Source organism: Leptonotus elevatus, chromosome 11 (genome assembly GCF_054856555.1).
Source record: "Leptonotus elevatus isolate MCC_2025b chromosome 11, RoL_Lele_1.0, whole genome shotgun sequence".
In the NCBI taxonomy this organism is placed as follows: domain Eukaryota; kingdom Metazoa; phylum Chordata; class Actinopteri; order Syngnathiformes; family Syngnathidae; genus Leptonotus; species Leptonotus elevatus.
This window is the reverse complement of record NC_141249.1, coordinates 11837903-11859552: the sequence shown is the minus strand read 5'-3', so window position 1 is coordinate 11859552 and position 21650 is coordinate 11837903. Positions and strand designations below refer to the sequence as shown.

General features: G+C 40.9%; 2 protein-coding genes across 4 annotated transcripts; one reads left to right on the top strand and one right to left on the bottom strand.

Moving 5' to 3' along the window:
• The first annotated feature begins 259 nt into the window (after window positions 1-259).
• tab3 (TGF-beta activated kinase 1 (MAP3K7) binding protein 3) lies at window positions 260-9361 on the top strand. Of its 3 annotated transcripts, none has more exons than XM_086089485.1 (7): window positions 260-432; window positions 1012-1204; window positions 3870-5076; window positions 6090-6250; window positions 6354-6447; window positions 7111-7194; window positions 8509-9361. In XM_086089485.1, the coding sequence occupies exons 2-7, from the start codon at window positions 1103-1105 to the stop codon at window positions 8652-8654; spliced, it is 1794 nt and encodes a 597-aa protein (XP_085945611.1). In that variant the 5' UTR covers window positions 260-432; window positions 1012-1102; the 3' UTR covers window positions 8655-9361. The 3 variants fall into 3 exon arrangements, with proteins under 3 accessions (XP_085945611.1, XP_085945610.1, XP_085945609.1); XM_086089484.1 differs by having other exon boundaries at window positions 3828-5076; window positions 8512-9361; XM_086089483.1 differs by having other exon boundaries at window positions 3828-5076.
• Window positions 9362-10518: 1157 nt separating this feature from the next.
• tmem47 (transmembrane protein 47) lies at window positions 10519-18942 on the bottom strand. The gene is made up of 3 exons (XM_086089486.1): window positions 18535-18942; window positions 10990-11130; window positions 10519-10842 (listed from the first exon to the last, which is right to left on the bottom strand). Exons 1-3 carry the CDS (start codon window positions 18758-18760, stop codon window positions 10664-10666), a joined length of 546 nt encoding a protein of 181 aa, XP_085945612.1. The 5' UTR covers window positions 18761-18942; the 3' UTR covers window positions 10519-10663.
• Window positions 18943-21650: the final 2708 nt, after the last annotated feature.

Here is a 21650-nt window from a genome sequence, read left to right as displayed (position 1 = left end):
CACTTATTTGGAATACCTTACATAGCGTTGATTTCAAATTTAAAACCCCTAAATCACAGGTGTCATATCCAAGACCTGTTGGCCAGATTGGCCCACTTCATCATTTTATAAAATCATTTATTTACATCTACTGTCTTAATTTACAAATTACTTCAAATTTTTAGACTTGGGTAAAGCATATTACGCATGCGCACATTTATGATCGTTTTGAAAAACTTCCTTGTCCGGGAAATCAATTATCGCGAGAGGACAGTTTCCTCGCATGCAATGCAGTCCAGTGGCAGGGGCCTAGTGGAATGTGAAAGTACAAGTTGTATTGCCTCCACTATTTTTTTTTTTTTTGACAACACCCGCTGCACTATTTTCGAGACAGCACACCTCCCCTCGTAACCCTGGCATGTATCGACACATTAGGGAAGCTCTTTAAAAATGGTAAGTTTCACGATATAGTCACTACCGCTGGCTCGTATTAGCATGTACCTTAGCCAGTTTATCAACAAGCCGAGTGTTTGACAGCTGAGCAACACACCGAGCTAGCGTTAGCATTAAGGCGTTTGCACGAAACCAGAAGAAGTGGGCTAATCCCATTCGGGTTGCTACTGTTGAGGGAAAACGTCACAATTCACGTCTGCGGTTGTTGCAGGAAGAGGTTCACTTGCGCGGGGCAGTTTCTCGGCACTTTAACTATTCAACGCTGGAGCATTAGTGCTGATCACTAGCCGCTTAGCTAGCCGTGGCATGTCGTAGTTTCTTAGTGTAACAGTATAGTGAAACCATAAACAAGGTAATTTTAGGTACAGTTTGATACAATTGTATGATCATATGACTAGTTCAACTGCTCCTTTCAGCGATTTAAAATAATTGAAAACCTGCTTTTTGACTAAGTTGTTCTCTGATCTTCTCAGTCTCAGCTGACTCACTGACTGTGGCACATTTGACTGGCACCCAGTCTTAATGTGATGTCTGCACGCACTCCCAGTTACAGTGTTTTTCTCTTGTTTGCCTTCTCAGCCTCCTTAGGGGATGAGAGGACGTCGGCCCTTTGAGTGTCTGCGGCTGTGGGATCGTTGACTCGGTGGCTTGGCGGGTGTGTTGGGTCAGGATGGCGCAGGGAGGCTCTCAGCTTGATTATCACATCCTGCAGGACCTCAAGCAGCGCTTCCCCGAGATCCCAGAAGGAGTGGTGTCGCAATGCCTTCTGCAGGTACATGCATAAACCGGCAATCCTTGTTAACGAGTCATGTGTGTCCATGCCCATTCTTCTTCTCATGTTTCTTTGACAGCACCTCAATTAATTGTACTCCGTTGTAATCTTTACATAATTCTGACAAGCATGGATTTATTGAACACTTCATTAGGTACACCTGCACAAGTTCATGCTAGTGTTTAATTTTTGTTCTTAATTTCATGTACATTTCAAGTGACACATACCATATACGGCTGTTTACATTGGCAACATACACATAACAGTCTGCATGTGCAGATACCCAAATTGTATGCAAATAACTCCACAAGTGTCAACACCAGGCAATGACAACACAGAAGTAACGCTATGCTTGCATTATGTTCCTGTCTTGGCAGTCCTTGCATTTCTCATGTTCTGATCAAGGTCTGACCCATTTTTCATTCTCTGCCAAGGGTTTCTATGAATGAAAGACAGAAGTCAAGCAGCTTTGGAGAATGTTAAGAGCCACGGCAGACTTAAATAAAGCTTCCCTACTGGGCTAGTCATTATACCCTCCCAGACTGTCACACGCCGTGACGCGGCATGATTGAACACGAATAAACGGCAACTGTACACCCTCGCTTGCCGTGTGAAAAGGGACGTAATGTGCACCAAATGCGACAGAAAGTAACAAAACTTGGAATGACCATGAGATGCCGGGGAAATACACACGTCCCATTATGGTCTGCCTCCAAGTTGTTTTTTTGTTTGTTTTTTACATCCTATCATGTACTATCAAACTATTTCCTTCACCCCATTTTGCTGCGGCCGATTAGGTTTCTTATCTGGTCAGGCAATCATAGCCGTCATTTTTGCTCATCCCGTCCCTCGTGGTTGTCACATCCATCCCATTTTAGCAATGGTGGGCTGAAACGTCATTGCCGTGGCTACTGGGAGCATAATGTAAACGAAATTCAAGTAATATTAAGCCTAAGATATGGTTTAGTTGGCTGCACAGTTGATTTAAAGGAGCGTAAACTCTGTATGATTCCATAAAATGCCATTGGCATTTATTTGTAATAATAGGCACGTTGCTAATGTATTTATGCTGCATTTGGGCAGGGTGGGAATTGAGACTTTCTGACCTTTATCCAGGAGGGAGGTTCGATTTGCGAAGTTGGGGGGGGGGGGACCCCTCATCGACCGCCGTCAATCCTTTTATTCCTTCAACAACTGCGACCCACATAGGGACACAAACCGTGAATGCCAGGCAAAACATAATTTGTACAATTATAAACATATTTTTCTATTTATTTATTATTACAGTAAGTTATTTGATATAAGTAACTTCACATAACACAATGTGGTTCTTTGTACTGACTGCGTTAACCAGGGAAGCAAACAATTGATCAGAATCGGCCATCTTTGTTGTTTACATTCGCCTCGAACACTTTAAACTCGGACCTGGGACAATCCAAGTGGCATAAATCCAACTTTCCACCTTTCTCAAATGCAGTATAAGACCTTATTCCATTGTTTTTGCTTTGCAATCTCCGACCACAATAACACATATACATTATTGGTAAATCGATACATACATGAGTGTCAATAAATGTCTGGCTTTTTCTCAAAGAGAATTGTTGATATAGGATGTCTTTAGGTTTTGTAGGTGTACCTAGTGATGGCAAAACGAGGTTTTCTGAAGCTCTGAACCTTTTTTGAACCACTGTGTCATAAAATGGTTCACTTCCCGAAGCTTCATTCTGTACCCTTGGGTGACCTCTAGTGTCAGTAGGGATAATTGTACATTTAGGTTTATCATCCAAAAGAAATATGACATGCTTCTTGTGAAAAATAAATAAATAAAACGGGAACATAATAATAATAATAAATAAAACAATGAAACCTAACATCGCAAAGTGGCAGTTACTCAAATTACGTGGCAATGCAACTGTGTTTTATGAATTTGTCATTTGCACCCCATCTCAGAAACTACACCCATTAGGCAACACTTAAAAAATAATAAAAAATAAAAAAAGACATTGAAATTTGAATTGCCATTCATATTTTCTTTGCGATTGTACTTGGAGTATACTGAGTGTTAATAGTTGACATTGTGCACTGAATTCTTGAGTAACTCAAGTTGTTTTTATTAAGGAACAACATTTTCTGCACAGAAGGGCCCAGTCGATTTTTTTTTTTTTTGAAACAACTTCCACAGCCTTAGAAAACACCATGAATAGTACGTAATTGGATGACGTCAGCCCGATCTCGGACTAAGTTGTCCTATTAATTTAACAAGTGGGAATTAATTGGTTTCAGTAGAACTAAGTGTACCTAATTAAGTGACCAGTGAGTGTGCACTGGTTATTAAAATGAGCCACGGGAATAATGCATCACAAGGATTGTGTTTTATTATCAATATGAGGCAGTTATTTCTTGCGTCACAAACAGGAGCATCTGTACTTACTTGACTACGCAGAGGTGGAGTTACTGTTGGATTAGTATTGACTATCGGCATGTAGTAATTTTTCCAGTGACAATGAGTTTCACTTCCTCCTTTAGTATCAGTCTAACCCTATGCCATAAGGTGTGGACAATATTTCGTGGCACAATGCTGTGTTTTCATACCTTGTGGTTGAAATTGTGCTGTCGGTTTTAGAACAACAATAACCTGGATCTCTGCTGCCACCTGCTGTCCCAGGAGAGTAATCGATACCTCTACGGAGAGTTCCATCACAGTCCAGAGGAGGGGCGCCTGGGCCGAAATCACATGCTGCACATAAGCCTGGGCTACCCGGGCTCGGAAGCAAGCAAGTCGAACGGAGGAGCCGCCGCCGGAGCGGGGCGTTCCCTCGTTCACAGCACAAGTGACAGTCACATTGACCCCCAGAGACCCAGTTACCCGGAGCCGCTGTCGGCCCCCGCCACAATGGCCCCCTCACCGGGTTACAATCCTTTTTTCATCAACGACCACAGCCGTTCAGCCAGCACTCCCACTCCTCCGCCGACAATTCAGGGTATGTCCCCCACATTCTCTCCTGTCTCACGGTATACTATGAACCCTATCACAGTCACGCTTTCGCAAAGTATACCCAATGCCCCGCAGGCTCTGCAGATAACCCCCGGGCACTATGCTAACAGCAGCAACACCACACTTTATATTCGACCCTCACCCTCCCAGAGCCCCCAGCCGTCACAGTGGTCCTCCTCGGGCACCTCTGTTTATCACCATCAGCAATCTCCATATAGTACCCCCACTTATGGCTCGCCTTACAGCTCCCCCCAGCATCAGCCCCAACCCCAGCAGACATCCCAGCACCAGCAATATGTCTTCCACCCTATTACCTCTCCGACCGTCCCCAGCATGCCCTACCATCACCAGCCACAACCCCAGCAGCAGACCCCCGTTTACAGGCCCTATCACCCAAAAAGCTCCCTTAAGAACCAGATAGAGATTACTCTGGAGGGCCCACGACCTCGCAGCAACTCCCCTGTGCACACCCCCCACCCCCAGGGAGCCCTTTATATGGTCCCCAGTACATCACCCGGCTCCCCTTCGAGGGGCGTCTCAATGACCGTGCCTACAGGAGCACCACCTTTCCACCCCGGAATATACCTGCCGCATCATGGCCCCGTAAGGCCCCGGCCCAGCTCCTCACCTCAGCCGGGCCAGTCGGCCTACACTTTCAAAATCAAAGTGTCTCCCGGAGGGCAGGCCCAGAGACCACCCAGCTCACCTCCCGTGGCAGAGGCGGAATCGTTGCTCAACATCGTCGACCACGGGGCCAGCAGCGCCGCCCCTCCGCCCATCCTCCCCATCTCGGCTCTACCGGGGAACGTAGCCAGTCAGTTGCAACAGATGCCCCGGCGTTCAAGCTCAGGCTCTGATGACTATGCCTACACTCAAGGTATGGGGTCGATTGTTTCATTTGGGAAACTGCTGCTGTGTGCTCTTATTGGAATTGATTGGAGTTATTGGAGGATGCAAAGAGGGTGTGATTGGAAAGTCTTTATTTTCTGTACTCCAAAATGAAGGCTTAAAAATGACACTTAACTCTCAATTCTGAAGTTCATAGGTCTTAAGCACACTGCTAACATAAGCAACATTGTTTTCTTAAATCAATTTAAAACAAAAAGTGTAGAATTTGACAAATTAGTGTTTTGCAAATTGATTCATTCCATCATATAATCGAGTTGGGTTTAAGTGCCGTATCAATGTTCCATCAATGGACCAAGGATGGGCAACTTAAATTCTCGAGAGGGCTACAATTTTTCTTCAGTGCAATTGGGGGGCCCCACATAAGACCATGCACTTCCTAAACAGATGTATGACAAAATGTATTCCTGGCCTTTGTTTAAGGTATTGGTCCTTGTGATGGCAACCCTCTTGTGGACATTTTATGATCAGGAGCTAGAAATTAGAAGACGGGGGGGGGGGGGGGGGGGGTTTAAATAAGTATGCATCAAAAGTACTAGTGCTATTGGTTCTTATCTGTATCAGTTACTACTTCAGTACTGGTATCAGTCTGGGAAAACCCCCCCCGAATCAAACATCTTTAATCTTTAGAGAAAATTGACTATTACACAAATTGTAAAACGTTTTTTAACACCACCCTGTTTATGTGTGTCATTTTGTTGAGTAGATAAGAACAAAGTAGTTTACATTGTTGTATATTAAAACAAATATTGTCAAAGTACTTAATGTCACTCAAGTGCGCAGGTGTACCATTTTGTGGTCTCTTACGTGCATGCATGGTAAGTGTAGCTTGCGGATATTATTTAGCTGAGCTGTATGTAAGATGGCAATGAGACCAGTTGATTAAACAGGTGGTGATGTAATGGTTGTTTAGCGCATGTCATTTTTCCCCTCTTACTCCGTCCCTCTCCTTCATTATTTCCTTCTCATCCAATTTCCCTGCAGCTCTCCTGCTTCACCAGCGAGCCAGGATGGAGCGTCTTCTGAAGGAGTTGCTGCACGAGAGTCAGAAACTGGAGCAGCTCAAGTCGCACGTCAACAACATGGAATACGACGCTCTCCAGAGACGCTTCCGAAGAGTCAGCTCGACCAGCTTTATTCCCAGAGTCAGTGATTGGCCACCTCATTCTGGTCGCGTTCAAAGCAGCTTTAGCGTTTGAGCATCGTTTCAATCCGTTTGTGCTCGTGTCTTTGCATTATCTGCTGCAGCCTGAAGAGATGACTCGATTGCGGAGTCTTAACAGACAGCTTCAGATTGATATCGACTGCACCCTGAAGGAGACAGATTTGCTGCAGTCCAGAGGTACACGCACAAACAAACTGTGCAACGTTACACATAACCCCGCATTGAGTTTTTTGAAAGCATCGACGTTAAAAACAGCCAAGCCCAGAAGCAGGCAATTGTGTCCTATGTGACGGATGAAGCTTCAACCTCAGACAGTTGCAGCGTTCCAAAGTGTTCCGATGATCCGTGAACGGAATTAGTCTGGTCCACGGGTGATTGCTTACTGGGTCAGTGACCAGCATGTGGCTGCTGTGTCATCACCACTCCCTCCACGCTCTCCTAACTGTAGGGTGCAGAACTAACAGCAGTAAAGCTTTTTGTGCAAGGAACAGCCCACCTCATTTATGATGAATGACTCTCCGTAATGTATTTCCTCAAATAAATTCTCTGTCAGACAGCTTTTCATTTCGACATTTATTCATTTGACTTCTGTTCAAGCTTGCGCCTGTTTTTGTACTAGTGAGTCTTCAATCTTAGGAAAGCATTTGAGCCATCAAGAGTTGCAATTCTAAAAGATCAATCAAACCTCAGGTGAGATGATACCTATTAAAAAAAAAACATTATTTCAAACATGTACGGCCCTCAGAGATCTTAAAAAAACAAAAAAACGGAATGGCCCCTTAGACTTGTCACATGACCTGTTGCATGTAAACCTCCCATGGTAATCTTCTTGGTCCACAGGGAAGTTTGATCCACAAGCGATGAACAACTTCTATGACAACATTCAGCCTGGCCCGGTGGTGCCGCCCAAGCCAGGAAAGAAAGGTGAGTTCAAAGAAATATGCCTCTAGTTGCACAAAATTCTCTTCCAACAATTGTTATGCAGTTCAAATTTTCATCAAAGGATGCATTCACTCTAAAAACACTCATTTAAAAATATCGTCTAAGATGTTTTTACGTTGCAGAAAGTTCAGTAAGTATCCAAGGATTATCTAACTCAGTGGTTCTTCACCTTGTTGGACGTACAGAACCCCCGCCAGTTGCCTATGCGCATTCACCGAACCCTTCTTTATTGAAAAATCAAATTCAAGACATTTATAGAGCACTTTAAAACAATTATTGCTGTTTTTTAAAGATAGAACGCAGGGATAGCAGATACAATGAAAACAACAGAGGCCGCAGAATTGAACCCTGTGGAACACCATATGATGTTGAATTTCATATTGCACATGTTCATCCAACCACTTTTTTTTTTTTTTTTTTTTTTATTGCTCAACATCGTATGACGGGATTACACTAATAAACAAATTACATGATGATCTAACTGCAGGGGTGTCCAAATCCAGACCTTTCTCTCCCTCAACACACTTGATTCAAATGATCGGTAACGTTATCAGGCTCTTGCAGAGCTTCCTGATGGACTGATCATTTGAATCAGGGGTATTCTGGGAGGGTAACATCTAAAACTCAGTTGTCAAAATCCGGGTTTCGTGGGCCACTACCCTGCATGGTTTAGATGCCTCCCTCCAACACACCTGATTCAGATCAAGTCAAGTCGGGATCGTTGATCATGTTTTAGATGCTTTACCTCCTCCAACACGCCTGATTCAGATAAGTCAAGTAAGGATAATTAATCATGGTTTAGATGTTTCCCTCCTCCAACATACCTGATTCAAATCAAGTCAAGTCGGGATCGTTGATCATGTTTTAGATGCTTTACCTCCTCCAACACGCCTGATTCAAATAAGTCAAGTGAGGATCATTGATCATGTTTTAGATGTTTACCTCCTCCAACACACCTGATTTAAATGATCAAGTCAAGTCAGGATCATTGATCGTTTAAACGTTTCCCCTCCTCCAACATGCCTGATTCAAACAAGTCTAGTCGGGGTCGTTGACCATGTGTTCAGATGTTTCCCCTCCTCCAACACACCTCATTCAAATGATCACAATCGTTGATCAAATGATTCATTCAAATGATCACAATCGATCTTTTGAATCATGATCGTGGATCATTTTAATCAGGTGTGCTGGAGGAGGGAAACATAAAAAACATGCAGGATAGTTGCCCTCGAGGACCGGATTTGGACACCCCTGATCTTAAGTGTGTTTCTCCCTGTACGTGTGTGTACGTGTCAGAAGGGGACCATTGCCCCAAGCCAGTGCCGGGGCCACAGAGGGACGAGGACTTTGAAGGTGCTCAGTGGAGTTGCGACAGCTGCACCTTCCTCAACCATCCTGCTCTCAACCGCTGCGAACAATGCGAGATGCCGCGCTACACATGAGCTCAACGTTTGCACCGTCATGCTCCGGTTCCAGTCCTTGGTCCACCCCTCCAGAATCTGCAGGGCTTTTTTTTGTTATTTTGCCCCTACCCAGAGGATCTCACCTCAATCATATAATATTTAAGACCCTTTTACCTGCTGAGGAAGAGCCACCATACCTCCCCGCACACTCGTCCTGCTTTTATCTGCTATTCCTGCGCACTTTTGATTTTAAAAACTCATTTTCAGTGGGGTTGGCGACTCTGATGGCTAAGAAAAAAAAAAGGCTCAGACTGCGGCCTTGGCTGTCACGGGGCATCCGAAAGGTCAAAAGCAAATAAGGAGTGAGAAGAGGTTGTGGTTTACCTGCAAACATTCCACGCAGAAAGAGCGACTGCCCTGTTTACGCAACCGGATCCATTCCTCAACTCAGAATGCTCTTAAATCCAGGAATTGTCCATTTCTCTCTTGCTGACAATGGAACCATGGAAGCAGCGTTGTAAAAGGTCTGACTAATGCAAATGTAGACTTTACACTGTATTTGGCTCTGTTTTAGAGCTGGGGGGGGACACTAAAAATACATGCATACAAGTATATTCCTGGTACTTTATGCATATGTCGTCACCATGTATACGTGATTAAAAAAAAAAAAGACGTTGATTTCCTGTGCGAATGCCTCAACTTGCTGTACTTAATAAAGGAGCGGATGCTATGTGACTTGACCATGATCAGCTGACACGAGTGGTTCGAATCATAAAGGAACACTTCACCTCCTGGTACATTATTATTATTATCAATCAGTCAATTCATGATAACGCCATTAGGAACGCAACAGGAAACTCACTCAAAGCCAAACTATTTATGTTGCACTTGATCAAAATGTGCTCTTTGCATTGACCCATGTAGATCTTCACAGGAAAAAAATACAGAGTTCTCAATTCCCACAGAAGGTCTCACATTGAAAGTACAATTTTCCAGTTTTAGTGCTTTATTACAGTCTTCATGCACTGAGCATTGCTCTTATCACATATAGTAGTGTATGATGGATTAACAGCTATACACAGTACACTACATACAGTACACTACTAATGAGTGATCCTCTTTCACAAAGACAGCACACACTCAAGGAGGCATCACATGAGGAGGTGCACACATGATCATCTACCAACTTCCCACTGGTTCAGATTTGATATGTTCACATACACCACCGTCATAACAAAGTAAGGGATATGCGGACCAACAGGAATGTCGCATTTCCTTGGGTGTGCCTTGTTTTGTCTGAGCCTCCCTTTATTTGCAACGTCCTCAGGATGTCATCTCTATAGGACATTTTCCTTCCTGGAGCCATTAATTCCCTGATTAGGGAATTTGAGTTGATTTTTCTGTGGTTATTTTCTGTCTTGGTTAATTCAGTCCACACATTCATCTTCACATGGGGTCAATGGATCCATCTGTTCTCCCCAGATTGTTTGCCTAATTCTAAGACCCACTGGAGCTCCACTTAAAGGGGAAGCATACAAACACTAGGTAGACGAAAATAGCCACACGCACTTCTTAGTTCATCAATCACAAGTTAGACTCAGCTTCTTCAATCGGAATTTTTTATCTGATAGACATTGACAATTGCTTGTAGCGTTGTGGAAACAGTTTGAGAAAGGGCCTTTTCGCTTTATAAAGCCAAAGGTGGACAAAATGGGGGGTGGGGGGCTGACATCAAGCCACAAATGGATGAATTGACACGCATCAACATATTGTAGAAAGTCTTCTGTGATGAGCTTTAAAATTGGTCCAACTCATTATTTTTATTCTATTTTGACTTGCTGCAGGTATCTGAATGATTGTGAATTTCTTTTCCCCACCTGTGTTTCATTCAAAATCCCAAAGACGGAATGTGAGAGAGCATGTTTGTAATAACATTTTCATATTGTGTTTCAAATCGTTTGTTTTTGCTGTTATTCTGCCCCGTGGTCGTACACAATGTGACTGAAAGTTCAAGACGGCGCCGTGTTCCTCTTCTTCTCTTCCACGATCTAATAGTAGTCTTCGTAGTTCTTGGAATTGAGGCAATAGAGGATGGCCCCTCCAAAGGAGAAGATGGTGGATCCCCACCCGAGGCCGTACCCCCAGTTGAACTCGTGGTACACCCTCAGAGTGACCGCCTCGATGAACTTGATGGGGAACAAGACGAGGCTGCATGTCTGGAGGACCACTGCAAAGGAAAATTGGAAAGTTGACATGAAAACGGGCCACATCATTAGGTACACCTGCACGATCGGATACAACACTTGACGCTACTGATGCTAAATGTTAGAGATGTATTACAGTTTTCTTTTGACGTCCCACATGAGTTGTGTACCTGCAGAGAAAAGCATGATGGCCACTGGCTTGTAGCAGCGACTCCTGGAACTGCAGCAGAGGGACACGAGGGCCACGAGGAAGGAGAGCAGGGTGAGCACGGCCCCTCCCAGCAGCAGGGCCAGCGTGGCGATCTGCCAGTCTGCATGGGGACACAAAGACACGAACGCGTTGGATTGAGGGAGGTGAGGCATGAGCGCACACAGATAACATATGACTCCGCCAGCTACGGTTTGTTTCTAACCACAGTTTAGAGCAGAGGTCTGCAACATGCGGCTCTGGGGCCACATGTGGCTCTTTAGCCCCTCTCCTGTGGCTCCCTGTGGATCTAAAAAAAGAAATGAAGGTATCCATCCATTTACTATACCGCTTATCCGAATACTTTTTATGATGAATACAATAAATGGTAAGCAGATTTTTTTTTTTACATATTTTTTTTTAGATAAAATATTCATTAAATGAACTAATGATTTAGATAAAACATGATTCATTCAATAATATAAAAAAAAACGTCAGAGTCAACATTTTTAAGTTGTCAGAAAAAGAAAGGTGGATAAAAAGGTTTTTAAAATTACCTAAAAAGGCCAAAAGGTGACCATAAAAGAAGCAGGAAAAGCAGAAAATTACCGGTAGCATTAAATGTCGATGAAATTGCCCAAAAATTCAGAGAATTAAATACAAAAGGCAGAAAAGAACACATTCAAAAAGTCCCCCCAAAAATGTCCAAAAACTAAAGAAGAAAGGCAGAAAAATACCATAAAATGTCCACAAAATTGACAAAAAAAAGTCAGAAAATTGTTTGAAAAGGCAGGAAAGAAAATGTTCAAAATGTAACCATAAAATGTCCAAAATCAAAAAAAGAAATCCCCAAAATGACCATAAAATGTCCACTAGAACCTAAAAAATGTCAGAAAATTTATAGCAAATAAGGCAAAAATAAATAAATAAATAAAATTGGAAGAAGAGAGGCGGAAAATTAAATAAAATCGCCCAAAAAATTCTGAAATTTGACAGAAAGGCAGAAAAGTCTAAAAATGTATCAAAAACAAAATATGAAAATTATCAAAAAATTCAAATAACGGAAGTCTCAAGGTAGAAGAAAATGATTTATGAAGTATTAAATGCTCAGCTGCATATTATTCTGTTATGGTGCAGCTCCAATTAGCTCTTGGGCCCTCAGTCATTAGACTAACACTAACACCTTGTTTCCTTCATCACAATGTTCAAATGTTTTGCGACTCCAGGCAGATTTTTTATTTATTTATTTGGCATAAAATGACCGTTTTGACAGAAAAGGTTGCTGACCCCCGGTTTAGAGAAACGCATTTGCAGTTCTGATGGCTTATAAAAGTCCGATACAAAAATGTAAACATCACCAAACTGCTTCATCGCATTAAGCCGATATGTTCAACAAAGAGAGAGAAACAAAGCGTATCTTTGAGGTGACTCAGATAGTGAGTATCCATCCCACTTGGCAGATGCCAGCTCAGCAACATTCTCAGCATATCATTCAGGGAGGGGAAGAAAACCTGACATCCCACTCCCGCTTCCTGTCCTGAAATGGGAAGCAATCTCGCCGGATGTGGGGAGATGAGATCGCCCGCTAATATTCTGCCTGTCAGAGGTTCTAGCAGAGCCTGGACAGAGCCTGTCTGTGTAAATAGTGAATGTTTGGCGACTCAACACAAACTTTTCGTGCAAAGTTGTGTAATTGCCCATTTCATTATCCAAATACACATTGTGCAATATCCCGGTTGGCTGGGTTCTGCAAAGGTGGCCTATTGCCAGCGACTAATGACTGGAGAGCGTGAACCAAATTTGCTCACTGGAGATGTTGCCAAGCCATGACTGAAGTCACTTCATTTTCTGATTGTTTGTCTGCAATAAGTGTAAAAAAATAAAATAATTTTTTTAAAACATGCTCGATTGGGTTGAGATCAGGTTTTTTCCATCCAAAAGTCCACAGTTCACAAAGTTGAGATCAGGGAACTAAATAACTTTGACACACTTGATTTGCCCTCAAAGAATCTCCAGTGCTTCTTTGTTCAGCTCACTGCCTTCATTTTTGTCTTCAGTAAAAGAAAAACATGCTCTATTGACTTGAAATCAGGTCGCTGACCATTTGTTTGCTTTTGCAAAATATTGTGCAGTTTTGTTTTGATTAGGCTTGTAAAGTGGTGAACAATTTCCAATACCATTGTGGGAACTTGCAGAAAGAACATTAAAAGTTGTCCATTAATGAGTACTATACGTTTGTTTCGTCTTGCCTTCCTTTTTCTTTTTTAATTGGTTGATTTATAATGCTGTGTGTGTGCATGGGACTGAGGGATCGCACAGTGCATACATTTAGTTCTAACCAAGATTAGGCTGAGATTTGTTTTCTCAAACATGCAAAATTTCCAATACAGTGTAGACAATTTTTGCAAATTTCCAGTTTCTTCAAATACATTCCAGTTGATACCAACAGAACCTATTCATTTAATAGTACAGCATATAATAATAATAATAATAATAATAATAATAATAATAATAATAATAATAATAATAATAATAATAATAATAATAATAATAATAATAATAATAATAATAATATGATTTCACATTCAATCATTGTCAGAAAAAAATGTCTAAGCTTGAAATACTTCCTGTTTTCACTCTCCTCCTTTCAAGTGTGTCAATGAGCGTGCCAATAAATGAGAAACACATCTCGGTATTAATGCGACACATTTTTTGTTGGATCACGTTTAACAGTGCAGGTGTTCCCAATGCTGTGGCCAGTGACTGCATAGTATGTCGGCCGTGTATCGAGGCAAGGTGTCTACGAGGTGCTGCTTTACAGGCCTAATTATCCATGGCTTGTTAACTGTCGAGATGTAGAGTAAGTCTCCGATAACGGCCTTGGTCTGCACTGCAGAAAGAGGAGAGCTGCGTGTAAACAGGTGCATTTCAAGAAAAGTGTCTGGAAAGAAATAAACCTCATGAAAGACTCAATATCAACTTCAATTGTTTGGCCAGGGTGTTGTTCCCAAAAAATATATCCGTTCTTTTCAAGCTGAAAATTATTAAAACCTCCACCAGCAAATTGATGGAAAGTAAGCTGGTTAAAGTATAATTCCCAATCTTGTCGGAGGGAAACCAGGGGCCAAGCAGCTGAAATATAAACAAACACTTACTACTTTTGCCCAAATATGGTTCAGGATTTTATGTTTATAATGGGCCCTGTCACCACAGGATGTTAAGGGTAAGCCCACGAAAAGCAGACCGATCTCTCCCTCCGCTTTACAATAACATGAGGCCCCAGTACAGAGGGACCTGCCCTATCACTGTAAAGGTCTAAGTGCCTCGACCCTGAGGTGTTATGACCCTTCACTGGTGAATGACACTTGGAATTGTGTAAACATAGTTTAGGAATTGTGTAACAAACCGTTGTAAATTATTTACAGCAGTTTTCAACCAGACTATTTATAGTTAGAGTTATCTATTCTATTCCATTTAAAAGCGTCCTTAGCTCCCTTGAAAGATGCTATATAAAGCTAAGTTATTATTACACTTCCACTCTGAATAGCCAACGACTCCAACAGTAGATAAAAAAATAATAATTCAGATAACAATATAGTGCAAAAGTAAAACATCCATTTATCCATTTTCTATATTTGCCATCATTAAAGTATGCTGCAGTCTATCCTAGCTGACTTTGGGTGAGAGTTGGGTGAATGGTACAAGTTATTTACTGTATAATATATTGAGAGAGAGAGAGAGAGAGAGAGAGAGAGAGAGAGAGAGAGAGAGAGAGAGAGAGAGAGAGAGAGAGAGAGAGAGAGAGAGAGAGAGAGAGAGAGAGAGAGAGAGAGAGAGAGAGAGAGAGAGAGAGAGCAAAAGCAATGGATAAGACAGTTACAGTGATCACAGTAAACAAATCCCATTTTTTCCCAATCTAAGAAATTGAACTCATCATCTCACATTAAAAATCATGCACAAAGACGTGCAATATAAAATTATAACTTACAGCCGTTGCTTTCTGTCGGCGTAAAAATCAGGACTAATGAAGATTTCACATTCAAAAATAGTCAGCAAAAACTAACATGATCTTAAAATACTTCCTGTTTTCACTCTTCTTCTATCCAATGTACACGGTGTCAAACATAATACATCTAATGACCGACAGGAACTCCACCCAAAATTAAAGAGACAGGGTAAACCTGGAACCAGCGATTGAGCAGGGTTTACTATCTGAAACATGCCACGATTCCACTTCCTGCCAGGTGTCCCAATACTTTTGCCCATCTCAAGCATCCTCCTCGCTGGGTCAGTTTGGTGCCTACAGCTCCATCATGTCTCCAGACTGCAGCGTCAAGCGAAAGTCTTATCAGTGCGCAGGATGCTCTCATTTCAGATTTGGAACAGACCCACACAGCGAGAGCTCGAGCGCTTAAAGGCTCGACAAGCGAGAAAGTGCCAAACCATTAATCTATAGCCGGCCCGATGACAGATGGAAAAGGAGATACGCAACTCAAAAGCCAATCTGAGCATTCATTAACATATAACCAAGAAGTCCTCTTGGGCACCAATTTAGTGTTTACCGTGCGTACAAAAAAAGGCGAAGATGTGTGTCATTAAAGTGCCTCAAGTCTAAGTGACAAGCGCACACACACAGTACACACACACAGAAACTGTGCAGTAAACAGGAAGTTGTTCAATTAAGCATAGTAGCCCACACCAAACCTTTATCCCTTCTAGATAGCTGAGATAACACAATCTCTCAAATACAGAACCAAAAGCACGAACAATGACACGACGGACACGCTCACAAGTCGTCTCCACATTCATCCGCTCAGGTCACACCCACTTGACATCCACGCACACGACGCTCTTACATAAACGTCATACATTCCTCCTTGTGTCTAAAGAAGGTGTGGACAAACTTAATATATATATAAATATATATATATACATACATACATACATACATACATACACACACACACAGATTAAAAATTGTAATCGTAATTAATCGCATGACTTCAATAGTCAACTCACGATTAATCATAAATTTTAAAGCTGTTCTAAGTTTTCATACTCTTGTTAACATAAAAGTGGGAACAAATGTTAAACTCAGAAATATGGCTGCAACTTCTAATCATTGATACAGTAATTTCATAATCATAAAATTGAGTTAAAAATAAAAACGAGCGTGATATTGATTTGTGTTGAGGTGATTTTTCTGCCACTAGATGGCATAATTGCATTTGTAAGACGTTGGTGACAGCTCAGTGCATTTTTCTTTTCATATTTAGAGCTATCTAAACTTTAACATGAAGTAACTTGTGACTTTCTGCACATTTTTTAAATTGTAAAATACAACTTGACCCCAGTCTCCATACATACATGCATTATTATTAATGTATTACTAATACATTTTGACGTGGATGTGTCTGCTGCGTTGCGACTGGATATATATATATATATATATATATATATATATATATATATATATATATATATATATATATATATATATATATATATATATATATTCGCTTATTGTGAATACTTTATAATAATAAAAAAGTCCCCTCTGCTTTTTTTACATACTCGGGATTGAAGCTTTAAACGGCTGAGTGGGCAGCCAGTGTGTCAAAGTAACAGGATTTATTTAATGCCCAAAGCATGACACAGAGGGGCGAATATTGGTGGGACACGAGGTACTGTCAAGTCTGATTACTGTACTGGGACTCAAATCAATAATCCTGCCGAGCTCCGGCGGCCGGAGGAAATGGCCGGGTGACTGTTTGTTGTTGGTATGCCGACGGGGAGGCTACATGTCTTTATATGGCACCACAGTGCACTTCTTGTCTGTACCAGGGAAGAGAAAGATGGCGGCCTGCGTGACCCACAATTACTCAACTCTTAAACAGGATGACAACAGTTTGTCAGGCGAACAAAAACATTGTTCACGGTTCGCCGCTAAAGTCCAAACATAAGCAAAAACACTCCAAATGAGAGGACTTCTAGATTAGTTTAAATTTGAACACAATGAATTCCAGAATACTGAACTTTTTTTTAATCCATTAATTTATTTCGCCCGGCATTGATTTAAGGAGCATTTCAACATTGTTAAACGAAACAGTCTGACCACTGCAGTGAGACTGAATTAAACTAATTACTGAATAAATTATGGAGGTTTTTTTTTTTAATAAAAGTTGTTTTGTGCCAAATAACACTTAAAGTAAAGTCAAACAAATTATTTTTAACTGCCCATTAATTCAATCATGTACATTAGTAAATAAAAAATATAAATAATAAATGCTATAATAATAAATACTTTTATATTCAACTCATTCAAAAATGTCAACACTAATTCATTATTTAAAAAATAAATCTCAAGGTACGATAGAACGCAATTACTGCAGATTCAATTTTTTTTTATTTTAGTTACTAAATGACATAATGAATTAATTCACATTTTATTTTAAGACAATAGAGATTTAAACCCAGAACCTAATGACTGTGGGCCAAACTTTCTAACAAGTGTGGAAGTAGCATTCCTAGAACTTATGTTTTATTCATTTTGACGACTTACTTTCACCATATTGTGAAAAGCCAGAATAGAATCACGTATATGTGGCATTAAATTCCATTTCCTGTTCTATGGTCATCATTATCTTATTTTTTCTCTGCGCCATTCACAATTTTTTTTTTATGTTTTTCGTAATCCTTTTGAAAGTTCAGTTTTTCAGTCTACATGCAACATATAGTAAACTAAAAACATATTTGACAAAAAAAAAAGGACAGCCTACCTTTAGGAAGGAATTTGTTTTACAGCTGCATTGTTGCTACATCCTGTTAATTTCAAGTGAAAAAAAATAGAGCCACTCTACAAACCATCATTTTGATCCAACTGACAAGTAGCATTATAACCTGCTGACATTCCTCCATGTGTTGCATTTCATGTGACAACTCCATATCGCGGTTTCCTTAACAGGCGAAAAAGAAGCATTTCTCGAGCGCTGCACTTGTTTCCCATGGTTACTAATCTCCAGGCATCTGGATCTCTGGGGGGAGTCCTCAGACTCGGAGTTGCCCTCGCCTGTGGCCCAGCGAGGGGACGCACAAAAGGCTCATTTTGTCAGTAACAAAAGGACAAATGAAACCCCAGCTGGAGCAATCCTTGGCCCCGATGAATTCCCACATCATTTCCAAGGCAAATATTTAAAGAAAAGCTTAGCCCACATTTAAATAGAGAGGTGTCCCACTCTCACCAGACTTTGATTTCACCCTTAAAAAAAAAAAGTTTATTTCCCACGTGAGCTGCCTATTGTTCACTCTTCTCTTTCATGTGCAGGCATTTTAAATTAACTAGCAAATTATTTCAAGTCACTTAGCAGTCTCTCGTGGCTAATCTTCCCTAATTGTCACCCCCTGAAAACCATCTGCGCCGTTTCTATAGCAGCATCATTTAAATATGAATAGAGTCTTGAGTTCACTCTCTTTAAAAACAAAAACAACAATAACAACAATTCCCAAGTGTTTTCAATGTGCCTCTCACCGGCGGCCAGCGTGCTGTTGCAGGACCACTCCGCCGAGCTGACGGGCTTCCAGCAGGACTCCCACAGGGACAGGTAGTACTGCTTGTCCGCCGTGACCCACGCCGGACTCAGGAGGGCTCCCACGTCCAGGCACAGGGCGAGGAAGACGCAAAGCAGCCCCACCAACTTCAGGGGCGTCAACGCCGACACGCGCACCTCCTCTGTCCCGCTCACGGATGAAGACATGCCGAAGGCGTCTCAGTCATTCAAAAAGAGCATGGGGGTGCTGGGAGCACATAAACGAGTTCGAGTCGTGGTGTCGCGCCCTCTAAACGGCGTGTTGTGGTCGCAGGGATGGGGAGATGCTCAGTCTCTGCGCGAGTCCGGAGGACACTCGTGCAGCTTCTGTTCCTGCCTGGAAAGTGCTGCTGGGTCGCTGAAACAACACGGGCACTGCGCACGCTAGGTCCTAGTGCCCGTCAAGTAAAGCGGATATAAAAAGTCTACACACCCCTGTTAACTAAGCGTTGTAAACATGTTTGCTTATAGTTCTCTAAAGTGTTTCGGTGGTTGGAAAAGTCCCACCTCCCATGAATGCAGCATATGTGAAAACTGGCAGCGAGTGAGCTGTGGTTTAAATGAGTGTGCGATCTGTTAATTTACAAGGATTAAAGCAATTGAAGAGCATCAGCAACTGAATCGTCCATTCAACACATACAAGGGCCTTGGAGTATGTTCATTTATGTGGTATGTGCCAACGTGTCTTGAGTCAGCTGCTGACTGAAAAACGTGTGACGCCATTTACCATTTAGGGCTTGGTTAAAAAAAATATATATATATATATATATTTTTTAATCAATATCGAATTCCCCTCTTCAGAGCCCAATATCGATTCATAAAACCCCAAATCAATTAATAATGTATACATTTTCCTTATAAATTCATGAGAAAATATCAATTTAAAGGCCAAAATGTTTTTGTATGTAGGCCTATACAGTGTGTATATTTTTTGGAACTTGCTGTTTTCTTGAAATTTACTGTTCACAGAAATTCAAAACTAATTTCTTACCTTTACAAAACACCTGATTTAGAATATTTACAATTTATATTTACAATTATTGAATTACAATTATGAAAATAGTATTTTCATCTTGTCCTTGCTGATGTCAATGTTTGAGTAAATCACGTTACTTTCATGAGCAAAAGTAATCATTTGAGCAGTTACGGCCTCCACATATACTTTAATTTGGAATTTAATGTTTGTTTGTGGAGTTTTTAATCATGTTCTTGATATTTAAGAATAATTGATGTTCGATCGATTCAGGAAATTAGTATTGATATCGAGCCCTAATGCATTGACTAATAGTGACTATATGTCACTAGATTTGTTGGTAATCATTTTGGAAAAAAAGTCAAGACTCAGAAAAACGGAGTGATTTGAACTGAAACCTGGAAATTAGGCGTGTTGTAATTCTTTATCCTTTGTGTGTTTTGACAAACAATGTCAGGGACCTTTCATTTTATTTAAACGTTTTACCTTTCGTTAGAAAACCCATGAGAACCGTTTTAAATACTGAAAAAAAATAAGTATGTGTCTTTGAAGTGTGTTTCTCAAATTATACTGAACAATCACAGCTGGGTTTATGATTATCATCACATCGGAACTCCTGCCATGGCGTCACAAAAAGAAAGAAAGCAAGAAAGCTAAAGAAAAATGTAATCCTTAAATGCTTTTTGAGTCGAAATATAATATTTACTGTTTCTTTCTTCAACACTAGTGATAGTCAATGTTATAATTAAAATGTGCTGCACATGCACTAACTATAATAAAGTGTTTGGCCAATACTATTAAATACTGGAAGTAAATCCTGATGATAGTATAAAAAAACCACTTGTGATTTGTATAAGAACAGAGATGTTTTTATTTATAAAATTAACTTTTGCAAGATCATCATGTGATAGGATTGTAACCTTGCAACGGATTCATCAAAGAACATTTGTTAAAGACAAACAAGCTTTAATTTTCTCTGCTCAATATTGGCTTTATATTGAAGCTTTCACAAATAAAGAAACGCGCGGATAGTGAATTGATGTCACGGCATCCTCTGAATGTGAATTCACTCAACAGTAACACTAAACACACCGATTTGCAATCCTTATTCAATGACTCAGAACAAAACAGAAAGTGTATTTTTACAAGTGCATGATTTTGTACTATCGGTGCAGATCTTGCAACCTCTGACCTCTTTTCTTGTTTATATCATTTCAGGTATGCTGTTGTTTCCCCTCTATCCGTTTTGAGATTCCCCCAATGACCTTAAAAAGACCAGCGGTGGTTCGAACACAGACAGTTTCAAACTCCAATAAAAATACACATACACAGTAAACCAACCTCCATCACAGGTTCAAAAGTCACCTTTAACACACCTCACACACCACAATGTAATTGATTCGGTTAATCCTTCAGAGATATAATGATGATCAGGGTTTTGATGATTTGATGATGACTATAGTGTCTCATCCAGTAATGCTTAAAGAAACTAGGGGGCAATATCTTTGGAATGCTGTGATGTTTTTGGGACTTGAAACAGATTGATAAAAAGAAACTTGGAATCTACTGCAGAGCTGCACCACACATACACACGATACCATCATGGATTTGCCTAGGCTCGTTTGCATTTGGTCCAAATTGTCGCTGCGGAGATAAAAGTCTATCCATTGACTGACACAGGACATTAAGCAAAAGCTAAATCATCAGGATGCAAACCATCAACTCTTGCCTTTTCCACAGTAGTCGATAAACAGCCAATGGTGTGGAGCGCAGTAGTTTGTTAATGTGAGAGGTGAAAAGCAAAGGTGAGATGCGGGGCAGTGTATTTCCAGCTGTAAACATAATAAGATTTGTATTTTTACAACTGTATTGTTTTGATAATTGTTTAGGATTGTCATTGTTACTCCTCAACAAATGTAACTATCAAAACTTTTTTTTTTTTAATCGTTGCTAACCTGGATAATGGGTTGCTAATTTGCACAATTTCCTAAAATAGACTTAAAGGGGGGAGAGTGCATTGACATTTAACATATAGAGCCCGATACCAGACTGCCACCATTTCACTGACTGTGACTGACTGTGGTT

Coding starts and splice junctions, on each gene's coding strand:
- tab3 (XM_086089483.1), top strand. CDS start 1,103: ATGGCGCAGGGAGGCTCTCAGCTTGATTATCACATCCTGCAGGACCTC. Junction 6,251..6,353: donor CGACCAGCTTTATTCCCAGA/GTCAGTGATTGG, acceptor TATCTGCTGCAG/CCTGAAGAGATGACTCGATT. Junction 6,448..7,110: donor AGATTTGCTGCAGTCCAGAG/GTACACGCACAA, acceptor CTTGGTCCACAG/GGAAGTTTGATCCACAAGCG.
- tmem47 (XM_086089486.1), bottom strand. CDS start 18,760: ATGTCTTCATCCGTGAGCGGGACAGAGGAGGTGCGCGTGTCGGCGTTG. Junction 11,131..18,534: donor CAACAGCACGCTGGCCGCCG/GTGAGAGGCACA, acceptor GTCCCCATGCAG/ACTGGCAGATCGCCACGCTG. Junction 10,843..10,989: donor CATCATGCTTTTCTCTGCAG/GTACACAACTCA, acceptor TTTCCTTTGCAG/TGGTCCTCCAGACATGCAGC.